General features: G+C 42.5%; 1 protein-coding gene across 1 annotated transcript; it reads left to right on the top strand.

Moving 5' to 3' along the window:
• The first annotated feature begins 6,914 nt into the window (after positions 1–6,914).
• On the top strand, positions 6,915–14,925 carry LOC142656520 (somatostatin receptor type 5-like). The gene is made up of 2 exons (XM_075831453.1): positions 6,915–7,043; positions 12,495–14,925. Exon 2 carries the CDS (start codon positions 12,520–12,522, stop codon positions 13,468–13,470), a length of 951 nt encoding a protein of 316 aa, XP_075687568.1. The 5' UTR covers positions 6,915–7,043; positions 12,495–12,519; the 3' UTR covers positions 13,471–14,925.
• The last annotated feature ends 1,850 nt before the right edge of the window (positions 14,926–16,775 follow it).

Raw genomic sequence — 16,775 nt, 5'->3', positions numbered from 1 at the left:
TAATTTTTGCAAATGTTTTTTTAATCAATGCAGGCTTCTGTTTTTTTGGGTGATAATATAGTGTTACCCTAAAATAGACTTTTTATTTGTGATTCGTCATTGTCTACCGTATATTTGTATATGTTACATGTCTATTTTAAGATAAATGGGTCAGGGCAAAGGTTACGACAATGATTGGTGGGGGGAGCATTATTTTGGTGGGGTGTTTTATGTGTCATTTTTATTTGATTTATTTTTGGGTTATTTTACCTTTATTATTGTGGCCTGTCCCGTAAAGGTCAGAAAAGACTATTGGGGGACTTTATGATTAAATTTTTTACACCACACTTTGTTATAGTGACTATTCTCACTGATACGGCTGTGCTGGGTCTAGTTAGAACCAGCAGTAACCTCCTACTAGCGGCATCCCGGCGATCATGTGATCAGTCACATGATCACCGGGACTAATAATTGCTGCTGCCTCTTTTCTATACACAGCGCTGTGTACGTGAGTACAGAGAAGACACGCGAGCAGTGAAACCACTTCTGTTTTCTCTCCGGGGTCACTCGCAGGGTCACTCTGACTGTCGGGCACCCAACATTCAGATGCCCAATCGCTTGGGATGCAAACATAAACCGTATATATACCGGTTAAGGACCCAGTCATGATAATACTCAACATAGTGATTATGGGTAGAATACAACAATCCGGATCTGTTCCTTATAAGCCCCCAGCCCCACTGACATAGAAGGAAGATAGCTTTGGTTTTTTTTGGGTCATCCCCTCCTTCCAGCAAAAATAAAACAATCTGGTTTACAGCTGTGATTTTAACCTCTGTCTCTGTTTTTTCTTATTCGGAGCCTCTCACACACATAAACTTCTCAGATTAGTAAATATTCTGTCATCCTTATGATAAGATTTATGCGTTGTAAACTTTGAGTCTTTTAACGTGTGTTTGTCTTGGAAAATATGGAGGTAATATAAGATGCATAATCATAAAGCAGTGGTCTCTAACTTGTGGCTCTCCATCCGTTGCAAAACTACAACTCCCAGCATGCTTGGAGTTGTAATTTTGCAAAAGTTGGAAAAACACAGGTTGGAGACCATAGACATAGAGTCGGTCTAAACCCACTGCATTAACTATATACACATAGATATTTTCTTTATTTCTCCCGTTAAATGTATTCTGCAGGATTACAGAGTACAGACTGCCCGGTAACCACTTCTCTCCCTGTCTGGATCACCACCAATAAGTACATATAATTGGGTCGTACTGACCTGGTCACATTATGTTATATCTGCTGTAGAAGAGACTGCCTCTCCTGTTACACAGGCTTGTCTAGGTCCCTCCCACTCAGATACCATTAAAGGGGTTGTCCAGGATTACAAAAACATGGCTGCTTTCTTTAAAAAAAAAAAAGTGCCATACCTGTCCACAGGTTGTGTGTGGTATTGCAGCTCTGCTCCATTGAAGTTAAAAAAAAAGACTGAGCTGCAGTACTACACACAACCTTTGGCCGGTGTGGCGCTGTTTTTGGAAGAAAGTAGTCATGATTTTCTAATCCTGGGCTATTTCAAGATGAAAACATGCAGCACAAGGAAGAAAATACGACGACAAGAATGCGAGAGAGGGTTCAGAAGGGAAATAATGTGTAAGTTATAATATTCTCTTGACTTTTCTTTGAAAGGACTATTACAGTACAAGTCTGAATTTCTCAACAATACACAGAGAATCTGTTCAATAACCTGGCCCTGTCCGTAGTGAGGCGCCCTATCTCTTCCCTTCTATTTGCCAGGCCAGATTATCATAGTCAGGAGCTCCTGGCATCTCTACATTTCAAGGATGCCCATTCAATTCCTTGCATTCCTTCATTCTCCTTCCAGCAATGCATGGCAAGTGGTCACCGGCTGACTGATAGCCGCTGAATCCATTGGGTTCTAGGAACGGGGGCCAACTAGTTGTCTGGGGACCTACCAATGTTGTCCAAGGAACTGTTTGTACTTAGTTCCCCCCTACATGCACCACTAGATTATCAAACAACTATGGGGCACAATCTAGAAGGTCTTATCTAGGACTGACTTTAGGGCACCTGAAAGGGGCACATCATGGGGGTATTTACCTGTGTGGCTCTGCTACGTTGGCACTGTAGAGTACATTATTTTTGCAGTGTATGGTGGTGGTGGCCGTTATTTAGCCAACTGTATGAAATTATTATTTGGGCACCATATTGTGTGGTGTGTATACTTGGGCACTGTGTGGTATGGTACCATAGCTTCATAGTATCATAGTTTGTAAGGCAGAAAAAAAGACATGTCCATACAGTTCAGCCTATTATCAATGTTCATCCAGAGGAAGGCAAAAACAATTTTGGGAAAAATTCCTTCTCGACTCCAATATGGCAATCAGAATAAATCCCTGGATCAACGACCCATCCTCAGTAATCTAGCAAATACATTCAAGAAAGGCAACCAGGCTCCGTTTGAACTTTTTTAGTGAATTCACCATAACAACGTCCTCTGGCAGAGAGTTTCGTAGTCTCACTACTCTTACAGTAAAGAATCTCCTTCTATGTTTGTGTAGAAACCTTCTTTCCTCTAGATGAAGAGGATGCCCCCGTGTTAAAGTTACAGTCCTGGGTATAAATAGAGACATCTCTGTATAGACCTTTGATATATTTTTTCATAGTCATTAGGTCAACTCTTAGCCGTCTTTTTTCTAAATTTTTGGGGTATTGTTGTCCATCCATTTCATGTAGTAATTTTTCATATAATCTGTTCACCATGTGCAAACGGTAGGTAATGCACAAGACAACTTCCCAAATGAGGCCAGCCCTGGTCACATCTTCCGGTTCTCCCCTCAATGAATGGGTGTATGGTCTTGCCCCAAGATCAAGGGAATGGTGGCATGAACCAGATCAAGGACGGGGTCTCAATATTGATTTTTGTTAGACCAAAGGATCTATTGGTTACAACGGTGCCCCATGTTTTTGGCTTGGCCTCAATCCTCACTTATATTTCTAGAACAGACTGCTCTCTTCACATTCAATCACATGTCTACGTTAAGACGCTATTTTCTTTTTTTCCTTCCACAAATCCCTTTGTTTATAAAGTCATTAGACCCTTTACGCCAGTTTACATGGAAAGGAGAAGAGGATATAAGGCATATGTCTGCACATGATCACATATGACCTAACACAAGGCCTGGGAAATAAGCCAATTCCTTAGGACAACCTCTTGGTCTCACTGCAGACTCCTCCGACATTCCCACACTCGTTCTAAGGTGCTTACACAAGCCTTAGGGATCCCACTCTGGGAATCATATATGTAGGGTCTAGCCCTTTGCCCCCTCAGAGACATTATTCCTGGCACAGGCTGGATGTGGGCGAGATGATGAAACTCAGGAGACCAGCAGAGGAGTAAGAATATTCTGGGAACTTTTCCTGACCAGGAACACATCCTTGTAGAGGAATGTGGGAGAAAGATGACGCAGCAAAGTACTGATATTGTTCAGGCAGCTGCAGATTTCTTCTCGTTTATTATTCTCTATGAGTACATGACCCTCTGCTTTGGTCAAGGAGTACAGGTGGTGGAAGAGGGAGCCACCAATGTTGTTAGTGGCACTGGGCATGGTGAGAATTGTATATTTTCTACATTGGCATTGTAGAAGTATCATCAGAGATACCATGATGTCTAGGAGTAATAGCCTTTATTTATAATGGCACAGCATTTTGCAGGAAGAAATCAATTCAGACATAATTTCAAGGTCCGAAGCAGATTCGGGGTCCGTTGACTAAAATGATCTGGCAGCGGGGGTGATAATAGCAAGAGGAGTCAAGTAACAGTCTAGGTACAGTACACAGATAAGCAGCAACAGGTCGCAGCATGAGGTAGAGACGTGGTCAGGAAACAATTCAAGTTTGGTACACAGATAAGCAGCAACAGGTTGTAGCATGAGGCAGGGATGTGGTCAGGAAACAATTCAAGTTCGGTATACACATGAGAAGCAACACTTTGTACAGTAAGGCTAGACTACAGGTAGGTAGCTCAATAGTTTGACAATAGGGAAGCAAAGGGACCAGAATATTACAGCAGGCCAAAAGGGTGAGACCAAACGGGCCATCAAGGCAGGAATAGCAGATTCAGCAGTGGAGCTGTCCAGCAACATCAGTAGCTCAATGACAAGAGCTGCTGCCTGCAACTCAGTAGTTTCTGGGTTCAAAGCCTGATACAAAATAGTCTGGAAACACGTGGACCCCATATAGGCAAAAAGTCAAGGCCAACGTCTATTAACCTCCATCTTGTACCCTCTTAGGCCCATACCATACAGTTAGTGGCTCTATAGAGGAAGGGAAAAAAGACTCAGTGCAGCCTGGGCAGTTATACTTAAGTGAAATAAATGGAACCATATTTGCTCATCACTGTCTCTAAAACAGGACTCTTTTGATAGCTACCATGCAGTGACTGGTGAGTAATGGGTGAGCTTGGGACCCTTATTTGCCTAGGCCCCTAAAAGCAATACCCCTGATGGCAGCCCTGCTCAGTAAAGGACTGGCCCACCAGTGTACCAGCAGCTTGGGTTTTGACATAATGATGCAGTCCTGACACAAATAGGGCCCATGATGTTCAGCTGAAGACGATCCCATCTAAAGAGTTTAGAGTCTTTTCCTCTGTTACCTCCAATGTTGCTGGTGATCTCATGTACCCATATCTTCATACCGACCCGGACCTCAAAGAGGGTGGGTTTACAAAAATGGGTGTTTTTGGGAGGTTTTCTTGGCGTTTCAGCGTGGATCTTGGTGGGACTAAAAATGGCCCTCGAACAGGGATGTAAATGTTGGGAGGTATGCGGTTGCCTACAGCCACAGTACTGCCCAATCGTCTGGTTGTAATTTCAGGAATTGCACATCACAATTATATTTAAAGGACACATCTCCTCACTATATTTGGCAGGGGCAGTTCTTCAACAAGAAGCATATACACTTTAAAAGAGCACTCCAGGCAACGCTGATACATTGTGTTGTGCCTAGTGTAGTACCTAAGGGGGCGGAGCATGACAAAGGCATATTCTCCTTGGTGTTCTTGAATCCCTGTGCCATGCTCCACCCTCTCAGGCCTTGCATTAGGCATGACACAATGTGTCCAGTTTACTCGGAGTGTTACTTTAAATACATATACACAAGTGCTGTATTACCACTTTAGGCCTATAGGTGGTGCTGCTCAGCTCTTTCCCCCAAAAAGCCTAGATTTACCTTTAATGAGTGAGTCTTCTGTTCTCTTCCTCTTTTAGACTTGTTATATTAGTGAATCATGCAACTTTCTTGAGGCCAGGTGTAGAACTTCCACTGGCGAATCACAAAATTTTACAAAGCATACGGGAAATTTGTGCTTATCTCATATGGAGTGTGCATTATTGTGGAATTTCTCCCTATACATGAATGTCTTACATCTTATAGCAAGGAACATCTTGGAAAAACATCAGCGGGAGTTAAAAAGGAAAGCAATAAGAGTTCACAGACATCTCCCAGGCTCGGCACAAGCCCAGGTCATAGGTACATGTGAAGGGCAGCATCTGTTTATGGCATGTGTTTGCCCGGCCACTAACACCAGGTGATTGGTTACAAGGTAATTTCCCAACATCTGCAAAAGTAGGGTAGAACTCAATGCAATGCACATTATTTCCACTGCTTTGATCATTGTATTCAAGTAAAACAGCGGTGTTTCCCTTTAAATCCCAGCAAATCCAGGTCCTTGGGTTGGTCACGCAGCTTTCTCAGACCACAGAATGCCCAACTTCATAAAATGTTATGGGCAATATTTCACTTCATAACGTGGTCGGCAACCGCTGAGAAAGCTGTATTGGCAACTATATCACCCAGCTTTCCCAGAAACAGATGTAATGGTTGAATAGAATTTCTAACACATGGCAGAAAAATTCAAGCACTTATAGGATCTGACCAACCCCTTCTCTAAGTCGGGACCCACTGACGATCAAGTGATCGACGCAGATCCGCTGCTGAAACCGCACGCAGCCACTAGCTGCATCTTCTGCAGTGGCCTCTGCAGGACAATTGTGGTATTACAGAGCGCTCATTCAAATGTAATACGTGGTTGTGCTGAGTCCACCACAGTGGAGCTGCTCTTTCCACTCTGGCAAATCGAGGGGACACAATAAAGCTTTGTAAATTCTGTTACAGGGTCCCCTACCTACCATGTGCCATATATAATACTGGTATCTTCTTATGTGGCAGAGTTGCCCAGGTGCGAACTGCTACTTCTGCAAGCCCTATAGCTACACACTTATAGGGGGGTCCCAAGCAGGGGTCCTCCTTCCTTGATGTCCATATGCACTAATGAGACAAGGGATTTTTTGTTTTTGTGGACCTTTAATCAGCTACGAGATAATTATATATATGGAACAGCGCTCCCTTGTGGCCAACTTTCAGTGAAAATTGTGAAATATTTAAATAAACAGTAAATTAAGTTTTTCATTTATATATAAATACTTCAGACTCATAAAAAGCAAAGAAATAATAATTATAGCAATAATTATAATACAGTAAAATGACTTTACAAAGTTTATATATAGTGACAGGTAGAACGCTGCAGAAAAAGTAACATAATACAAGCGTCCACCTATAGAATGAGCTGAAGTTTGCAAAAGTTATCGCCATGACTGTGTGGTAATATCTCAATGTCCCTATATACGGTACTGCAGAGCTGCATGGGTTAATAGCTCTGCTGGTACAGAAGGAAGAAGGGGGGGGGGTGGGTGGGCAAGCGCAGACCCTGATAAAACTTTTGACCAATGAAAATGGTTCTTTTCTCCTGGACCCCTCCCACCAGCCCCCTGAGCACTTTTAGTTGAGGAGGGGCACACACACTATGGGATGGGATGTGAGTTACTAGAAGTCATTCCAAAATATGAATGGAGACATTGAAATTCCCTGAGCATTGAAGGCGCAGAGTCAGCAGAGTCCACAGACTGCAGCCAAAAATCCTACTGTGCTCCTGTACTGACGGCAGAGTCCTGATACCTGGACAGCGCGCACATCCGCCGGGTCACGTAAGTCGCTCCGTCCTCACCTGCCTTATTATCCATTCATTTATTAGGAAATGCACTTAGATTAATGACCTTCTCTTTCTATTCCCACTATGGATTTGAAGGATTTCTTGCATTTATAAGGGCGCAATTACTTTTACAAATAGGTCTAATAGGACTTTTTGAAACTTTTTGGTGTATAAGATTTCTGTATGGCCTTTTTTGTTTGCCTGAGAAAATGTCTCAGATGCGAGACATTTGCTTTAAAATGTCTCACGATGTATAAGGAATATATCACACAAGAGTAGACTGTATGACGGACATGTGTCTCTTCCAGATGTTATGGGGGGGGGGGGGTGTCTAGGAAAAGGTCCCAGTGGTGGGACGTATTGCTAAAAATGTCTCAAGATTTATTGTGGACAATGTTGGGCACCGAATTTATCAAAATAGCGCAAACGGTGTAGTATATTGGAAAAAACTCATATTAGACCCGTTTCTCTTCTTTACACCACCACATGGCTGGCGTATATATCTATACTAATAACTGGTGTCCCAAAATTGTGAATATTAGTAAGAGATTTGGCGCATTTTGCGACTCTTCTTAGCTACTCAGCCTTGTCTCAACATTTAACGAGGTAGGTGAAGCTAAAGTTGGGTCAGCGATCAGCTGATAGCAGCCGATCTGGGTTCAGAAACCCCCAGTGATCAGCTCTTAACACTGGAGAAGATGCAGCTGGTCGTACATGGCACCCACTGAAGGTGAAATTCAATATTACATACCATAGATGGGCCGGGTCCACCAGAGCAAGTGCTGCCCTTGGTTAGAGTCACTCCTCTCTGGCTAATACAGGGGGAGCCCCAGCAGGGGACCCCCTCTGTGATGTCAGTTTGTCCTAATATGGAAAAGGGCTATATAAATGATGTAACCCCTCTAACTTACCCATCCACATAGGGGTCTTCCATAACTAAGATATATATATATATATATATATATATGTGTGTGTTTGTGTGTGTGTGTGTGTACACAAGAAAATGCAGCATTTTCACTTTATAATTGTGGTCCCCATGACCCTTATTCCGGAACTTAATCAAGTATATTATTCCTTATATCTTAAAAGTGTTGGGCCCCTTTAAATCTTAAAGGGCTGGTCCATTTATTTTTATGTTGTGTATTTACTGTGATATCAGTACATTTACAGTTACAAATATTCTGATCCTATTACCGGTACTGTTATAATTGTAGTGTGTCCGCTGATGATAGGAGTGGGAAATATCATAGTAGGGTCACAGTGTGAACTTTCCCTGTAAAACCTTTCCCGTCCCAGCAAATATCCGGTCTTTAAATGAATAGTTTAGCTGAGTGGCGTTAAAATTTAATTTTTACTGATTGGGTTCGAAATCTATTCATGTAAATTGATCAAAGATTTAAACATTTTTTAATTGGGATCAGTGGGATCAGTGGGATCAGAGTTTTTAAAAAAAAAAAAAAGTGTAAATCTTTGATCAATCTTGATCTTCGATCAAGTATGAGATTGCATTAACCCAGACGTTCCGGGCAGGCTGCTATTGAAAGTGATGGTTGTGTCTCGCTCCATGATGTGATGTATTTACACGACAAAAGTTTTGACTTTTTTCTTCACTCATCAAAAAGTAACTCGGCAAAATGAAATCTGAGAGGAGGGATTAAAAACAATACAACTACAGACAGTGTGAGCAGCGGCTTCTTATACAGATACACCGGATGCCTCCGGCAGTGTCTGGTAGCCTGCAGATATTTTGTCTGTGTGTGAGGAAACAAAGGAAGACTTAAAAAAGTTTACAAAAAGTACAAGAATTGTTAGGAGTTTTTCAGGTACATTTTTGAAAATATTTTTTTTTAAAAGATGGCTCCAAGCTGAATGTCTGGTGTTTTTAAAAAATTGTTGTGTCATTTTTGTTTTTATTGACTGTGATAGCCCTTATGGGGCCATTTGAGCCTTAGCATATGTTCACACGGCTTCTTTTCAGCCATAAACGCCCCGAAAAACGACTAAAAATACAAAGGCTGAACGCCTCCAAACATCTGCCCATAGATTTTGGTTTCGTTCCCACGGGCCGTTTTTTTTTTTTTTTACGCGGCCGCTTTTAAAAACGGCCCGTACAAAATCACCTCGTAAACAGAAGTGCATGTCACCTCTTGAGCTGTTTTTGGAGCGTTTTTTTATTGTCACAATAGAAAAACAGCTCCAAAAACATCAAATCAGAGGCTGTTTTCCCTTGAACACATCTCCGTATTTTACAGCCGTTTTTCGTGAACATGCCCTTACTGTCCTCTACATCCTACTAAGCCTTAGCAGCAGATGGCCGAGCTACGCATGCCCCTACTTTGCCCGACTGTATCCGTAGTTCCGACCACAATCATAGACTTTAGTAGAATGTGTTGTTTTTGTGGGCAGCATGGTTTCGACATCACCTGTGCCGCGCGGTTGTGTGTAGTCTTCTTTTCATTGGTATTGATCAAACAGTCTAGAACAAGCTGAAACATAGACCGCTCCGCTCCGCTGTGCTCTGTTATAGGGAGCCCCTCTCTTCCATGGTGGATGTTATCAGGAATGCCATTGTCCTGATCCGTCACGTCACCGCAGCCCTGTGTGTCAATAGCGATATTGAATGCCAAGATTTACAAAAACTTTCTATGTACAAAACGGCGAAAACTGACCCTTACGAAGGCGCCGTTCGCTTTGCAATATTAAATGCTATGTACACCTTTAAAAAATATATTTATATATATATCAGTCTGTTTGGTGCAACTTTCTAAATACTTTTTATTAAAAATAATTTTTACTTTTTGAGATACAGCTGCTTTGTATCCTGTATATAGAGCAGCTATATCTAGTGCTGAGATCTGAATCCGTCATATCAGCGGGACTGACGGGTTCAGTGAAAGCGGGTCAAGACACACAGGATCCACCTGTAATCAATCACATCTAAGTTATGAAATTAGATGTGATCAATAGTTGCTCGATCATGCATGTCAGAGACATCCAGGACCCGCTGTTACTGAAGCCGTCAGTGCCGCTGATATGACAAATTCAGGTCTCAGCGCTAGATACAGCTGCTCTGTATACGGGATACAAAGCAGCTGTATCTCAAAAAGTAAAAATAATTTTTACTAAAAAGTATTTAGAAAGTTGAACCAAACGCACTTATAGACGTTTTTTCGCAATAATAAGCGGCAAAGAGGCGATTTCGAAGGTCAGGGGTTAAATGTGAATCCGAGCTGTCAAAAAACCTACTGAGGAAATAAAGATAAGTATGATGGTAATGTGGTAAACGGTTAATTGTAAAATGTATATTCTGCACGTAGAAAGTTTGTTTGTTGTTGCCATGGTGACGGAGTTTGAATAAATCACCGCAGCCTTGGGCACAATTAACTAACTGCACACTTGGCCGTTCTTAATGTGTATTCACCCAGGCAGCGGCATATTCATGTACCTTTGCCATGGCAACAATAAACATACACCCCACAAGTGCCGGTAACTCTGCCGACTCACCCAGGCATCCAGGCAGTGTCACGGCGATGTACCGGAGCACCGCTGCTATGGGAGGTACAAGAAAATAGGAGTAAGGGTGCCGATCGTAATAATGATTTATTCGGACAGTGGCATGGGGGGGTCGCTCCGTCACCATGGCAACAACAAACAAACTTTTTACGTGCAGGATACACATTTTGCATCTAACCTTTTACCACATTACACTGTCCTTATAGTCATCGCTCCCAACTTTCAAGTATCGCAGAGGGGGACAATTGATGTGGCAGGTGTAGCGCGGCAACATTTTTTCCCTGTTAAGCCACGCCTCTAACCCAGCCTTATCCCCGCCCATACACACCCGGTTCAACCCACACAGTATCATGCTCCCAAAGGGAAAGGCTCGTAAGGGTCAGTTTTCGCCGTCTTGCACTCAGAACCTCTTTGTGCATCTTGGCATTCAATATCACTATCTCTCGCTGGGTCTAGTTCTTCACCCAGAAAGACCCATGGCTAGCGGTCTCCCGAACCAGCACTTGTGCGATATATATATATACTTTTTTTGGCCCCAACACGACGCCATCAGGTGAGCGTGCCCCACTCACTTTCCTGAAATGATGCCATGCGTTGCGCCATTGTGGTTTTTTTTTCTCTTGCGTGTCCCTGAGACCTGAAGGTGAAGCTTATCTCAATTTGTCCCTTTTATTATATATCCTGAAGTGTGACCTCTATGGATATTACTACCACAATGCCATGCCATGTACCAGCTGAGACAAACCCCTTTCAACTAATTAATCGGTAGGACCCAAAGTGGAGTGAATGAAAATGTGCCACCCTTCCCTGGCGAGTTTCTCTACCATCCAAAAAGGCTCTCGAGTCTTAAGCCGGCCTTAGACTTAAAATATTTGTCTCTGAGTCCCAACAATTTTGAAGGGATTCATCTCATGTCTATGGGGGCAGCTTCAATTTTTCTGATATCTCCCATTGTTGGGAACAGGGATCGGACAGGTTATACATTAACCAGTCTGTTCCTTTTTTGATCAATTGGTTGAAGACTATCTTCAAATTTACAAAAAGTAGCAACTCTACCGTAGAGTGCACAAATCACAGTACCATTCAGTGCCCAAGTAATAACCCCATACAGTGCCCATATGACAGTGTTTACATAATCCTACCACACAGGTATATGTAGGTTAGATAGCGCCAACATATTCAGCACAGCTGTAGAGGGGGGTCCTCTATCCGGATCCTCATTTTTTGGCCTGAGTAGAGAGCGATTACAAAGAGTGTCTCTAGCTCTGGAGGGCCTGTCCGATCCTGTATTACACACACAACCCATTGATATGAATAGGCACTGGGTAATGCTTAATTTGCCCTGTGGTGGCGCTGCAGGGAAACTAAACACTTACTGCCAGGTTTACAACCTCATTCACAGATCACAGCTGATCACTGGTGATCCCCGCAGGGGACACTGTGATCTGCTTAAGGCCCTTTTACACTGGGCAATTATAGGGCAAACGAGTGTTCATAGAACGCTCGTTCCCGATAATTGCCATGTGTAAACAGGGCAATGCTCATTTATCGGCTGATTGCAGCGTTTTAGATGCATACACTTTTATCGTTGTCGGCAGCACATCTCCCTGTGTAGACGCGCTGCCAACATGATAGAAATGTATGGGGACGAGCAATCGGGGTAACGAGCGCTTGTCCCCATACTAGCTCCTTGTGAAAGGAGCAAACGAGTGCCGATCAATGAGCTGTCTCGTTGATCGGCGCTCGTTTGCACGGCCCACATCGGGCCGTGTAATACTACACAAGTAGAAATTGTCCAAAGCGGAGAAGCCTTTTAAGATATGGTTCAGATATTCGTTCCGCTGACAACCATCCTGCCTGACTACGGCATAACTGGCTCTCAAGATATGTACTAATGATATATATTAATGCGTTTTCTTTTTCCTTCTTTTAGAAGATCGAGCTAACCTACGAAGAAAATGGAGGACGAAATAGAGGCCAACACTAGCTTCCATTCTGAGAACCTCTACTTATTTGAGGAGGACTTTAATTCAACGGATTACTCTGACCCACCTCTTGCCATGTCTGTAACCTTCATCTCTTTTCTGCTGGTGTGTTTGGTGGGCCTTCTCGGCAATGCGTTGGTCCTCTTTATCATTTTGTGGTTTAAGAAGATGTGGAGGACCACGAATGTCTTTGTGTTCAGCCTGGCTCTTGGAGACTTCTTCTACATGTTGTGCTTACTGTTTCTTGCCATTGAACAAATGCATTCCCTGGGAACCTTCATGTGCAAACTCTACTGGACACTAACATCTTTAACTACATTTTCCAGTGTCTACTTTTTGGCCATCATGTCCATCGATGTCTTCTTGCAGATGTATTTCCCATCTTTCTCTAAGAAACTCAGACTTAAGGGAGCTGCGCTGTCCAGTCTTGTGATATGGATATTGAGTCTCTTACTGGGGATCCCCTTCTTTCTCTATGCCAATGTGGATGAGTTCTCCAATTGCCGGATCTCTTGGCCGGAACCAGCTGCCGTGTGGAACATCTCCTTCATCTCTTACAGGTTTTCCATTGCATTTCTAGCTCCAGTGATATTGATTGGTGTCTTTCTCACTCTTACCCAATGTCGGGTCCGAAGGCACGACCAGTCCACACTTAATGGTGTCAAAGAAGACGTGGTGATGATCATGGTCCTCTCTCTGGTATTTATCGTCTTCTGGCTTCCAACTCATTTTCTTGAAATAGTATCAGGAGCCATCCCCGATCTAGAGTTCAGTGAAGAATGTTACTATCTCATCCTCATTATACCTTATTTGAAAAGTTGTATCTATCCCTTCCTCTATGGATGTCTATCTTCAAGCTTCAAAGACTTATTTGACAGAATTTTTTGTTGTAAAAAGGTCCAAGAAGATCCAAAATCCCAATGAGAAACCGGAAGATAAGTCTTCCATGTGTTATACCAGGTCTTAGGTAAAAGGCTACAAAATTTCCTTATCTAATGAAATGACAAGTGCATGGAAGGAAACATTAACAACTGATCATTTTACCCTTTTGCGCGGGCCGATGGCCAGTTTTGACTTTGACATCTGAACAGAGACTTGGTTTCCAATTCGGGGGAAAAGTGAAATCTTAGCTGTCACTGGTCAGGGAACTGGTGGCCTCGTGATCTGGCCATAAGGTTGTTCTTATGGGCCAAGCAGCTAAGGGAACCCAAAAGGGATCTTTTTACCCCATGCACATGACAGGGTAATCTCAAGACCCCTGTCTGAATCTGTTGATGGAATTAATTACTTTCTGGTGTACTGATAGCTTTTTAAAGGCCAGTCAGCTCAGCATCTTATTGTAGTCTCTTAAAGGCCAGGCCATTTTGGGATCAAGGATCGGACACATTTTTGGATTTTAGTTTTTTTCAGACCATATCATTTTTCTATCTTTACGTCAAAGCGGGACATGTATACTACATATTTTTGGAATGCAAAGAGGAAAAAAAATAAAATTGTTCTGATCATCAAGGTCAACGTCATCAAGGGGTTAAGGGTTGTCACCACTCCAGGGTCAAGGGAAGTTCCTGTCTGTTCCTGATCATGCCAACTGGGTTTATACAAATATTGTGATAGTCGTGGTCCTTGCTAAAAGTTCTGTGGGTGCAAATAGAACACATAGGGCCCTGGGTACAAATCAAAATAGTATGGACATGCTGACTGCTTCCCTTTTATTCATAATTGAAAAACAATTTTTTATTTACTCTCTCTATATAGGGAGCAATTGTCACATCTGTCATTTCTGGATTATATCTTCCTTTTCAGCTGTTTTGACTTTCCTTTTAATTTTACATCAATCAGCAGTGTATAAAAAGCTGGAAACAGTCAGCAAAATGCCATTGACTGATCTGTTATTCTTATTATGTGTTTATATGCATTACTTAGGCATTATAATGGCTCCCCTCTGAATTAATTGTTGGAAAATAATTAGATATCGAATTAGCCATAATTAGAATAGCAATAAAGCCGTAAAAACAACCCCGAAGTGGCATCTAACCTGCTTGTTGATGCTTTCCAGATACGAACGGAAAATTTTTCTACTCTGCAGAGAAAAACAATTTACAAGCTATATAGCCACAGGGGTTATCGGTCCCAGAACCACAACAGATCACGAGAAGATTATGAATCTCCAAAATGTTCAGAAAGTACAACGTCTACTGTAAATAATTTTTATTTTCTGTTATCAACTGTGCAGCGACTTATTTACTCGTATAAAGGGAATATATCCACACGGTACATGTTATTGCAGTATGCATTCTTTTCACATACAACTTGTAGGGTCATGTATGGATTTAAAATCCTACCTCTCAGAATCTGAATAAAGTTATTATTTTTATGGTATTTTTCTTGGAATTTAGCCTTCAGTTTCTGTAAGGTCAACCCTTAATAAATCCCTGGGTGTAATGATAAAAACCAAGGGGCTCCCCCCCCCCCCCTTTGGCTCCTGTCGGCCTCTATAAAACTCTCTGGCCGTTATAGTCTATGATTCTCCTGATTACGGTCAAAAGTGATCGACTTGAATTAAAGGGGCACTTCGCTGGACCAAAAACATTCAGGGGAGTTTCTTGGACGCCCACCGACACTATCTTCTAGCATCAAGGAGATGCCAGAAGATACAATTCTAAACTCAATGGTGCACATCATATAAAGGCCAACTAATCTAAGTATCTTCTCAGTCTGGAAGAAAAAAGTTGAGTAACCAGAAGACAACCCAAACAGAAGGAGAACATCCAAACTTCATGCCGATGTGGACCTGATGGTTTTCCAACTCAAGGCCACAAGGTTGACCACTGGGCCACCATGCTCTTCATTTCAAACTCAATGATGTTGGATTTTTGAAGACCACTAAGAAGGTCACCATACATAGAGCGCTAAGTAGACCTGGTTTCTTAAAGAGGCTCTGTCACCAGATTTTGCAACCCCTATCTGCTATTGCAGCAGATCGGCGCTGCAATGTAGATTACAGTAACGTTTTTATTTTAAAAAAACGAGCATTTTTGGCCAAGTTATGACCATTTTTGTAGTTATGCAAATGAGGCTTGCAAAAGTCCAAGTGGGTGTGTTTAAAAGTAAAAGTCCAAGTGGGTGTGTATTATGTGCGTACATCGGGGCGTTTTTAATACTTTCACTAGCTGGGCGCTCTGATGAGAAGTAACATCCTCTTCTCTTCAGAACGCCCAGCTTGTGACAGTGCAGATCTGTGACGTCACTCACAGGTCCTGCATCGTGACGGCCACATCGGCACCAGAGGCTACAGATGATTCTGCAGCAGCATCAGCGTTTGCAGGTAAGTCGATCTTACCTGCAAACGCTGATGCTGCTGCAGAATCAACTGTAGCCTCTGCTGCCGATGTGGCCGTCACGATGCAGGACCTGTGAGTGACGTCACAGATCTGCACTGTCACAAGCTGGGCGTTCTGAAGAGAAGAGGATGTTACTTCTCTTCACAGCGCCCAGCTAGTAAATGTATTAAAAACGCCCCGATGTACGCACATAATACACACCCACTTGGACTTTTACTTTTAAACACACCCACTTGGACTTTTGCAAGCCTCATTTGCATAATTACAAAAATGGTCATAACTTGGCCAAAAATGCTCGTTTTTTAAAAATAAAAACGTTACTGTAATCTACATTGCAGCGCCGATCTGCTGCAATAGCAGATAGGGGTTGCAAAATCTGGTGACAGAGCCTCTTTAAGATTATAGAGTCGGGTAGTACGTGTGTATATATATCTCTGCTACAGATTAGGGTTGTTGGTATTGTAGCAATAATGCCCCTCGACCAGTTTTATTCTTCTAAGTTTCAAGAACAACAAAGACACAACACAACTTTATTCCGCGACACCAATTGCGCCACATTTTAGGGCACTCCTAGGAGAAGGTCCTAGGCAAAACCTCAACTATTTTGACCCTGAATCGGGCGAAGAAAGTAGATACCTGGGGTCATGGGAATAGAGACCACCCATTACCCCAAGATATTTCTATCATATGGTCTCAATGGACTCAGTGGAATATTTCAATGTCACCTCGTGTATGAGGTCTGGGCTGTAATATAAGAAGACCAAATTAAGTAGAAAAAGTGGAAATGGTGAAGCGTCTTTTCCTCTTCCTCGGTAAGATGCTTTCAGAGAGCAGTAAAAGCACACCAGACGGCTCTCGTAAATGATCTGTTTATCCATTAGCTCCTGA

This window comes from Rhinoderma darwinii, chromosome 6, assembly GCF_050947455.1.
Source record: "Rhinoderma darwinii isolate aRhiDar2 chromosome 6, aRhiDar2.hap1, whole genome shotgun sequence".
NCBI classification, from domain to species: Eukaryota; Metazoa; Chordata; class Amphibia; order Anura; family Rhinodermatidae; genus Rhinoderma; species Rhinoderma darwinii.
This window is presented reverse-complemented; position numbering and strand designations above follow the sequence as displayed.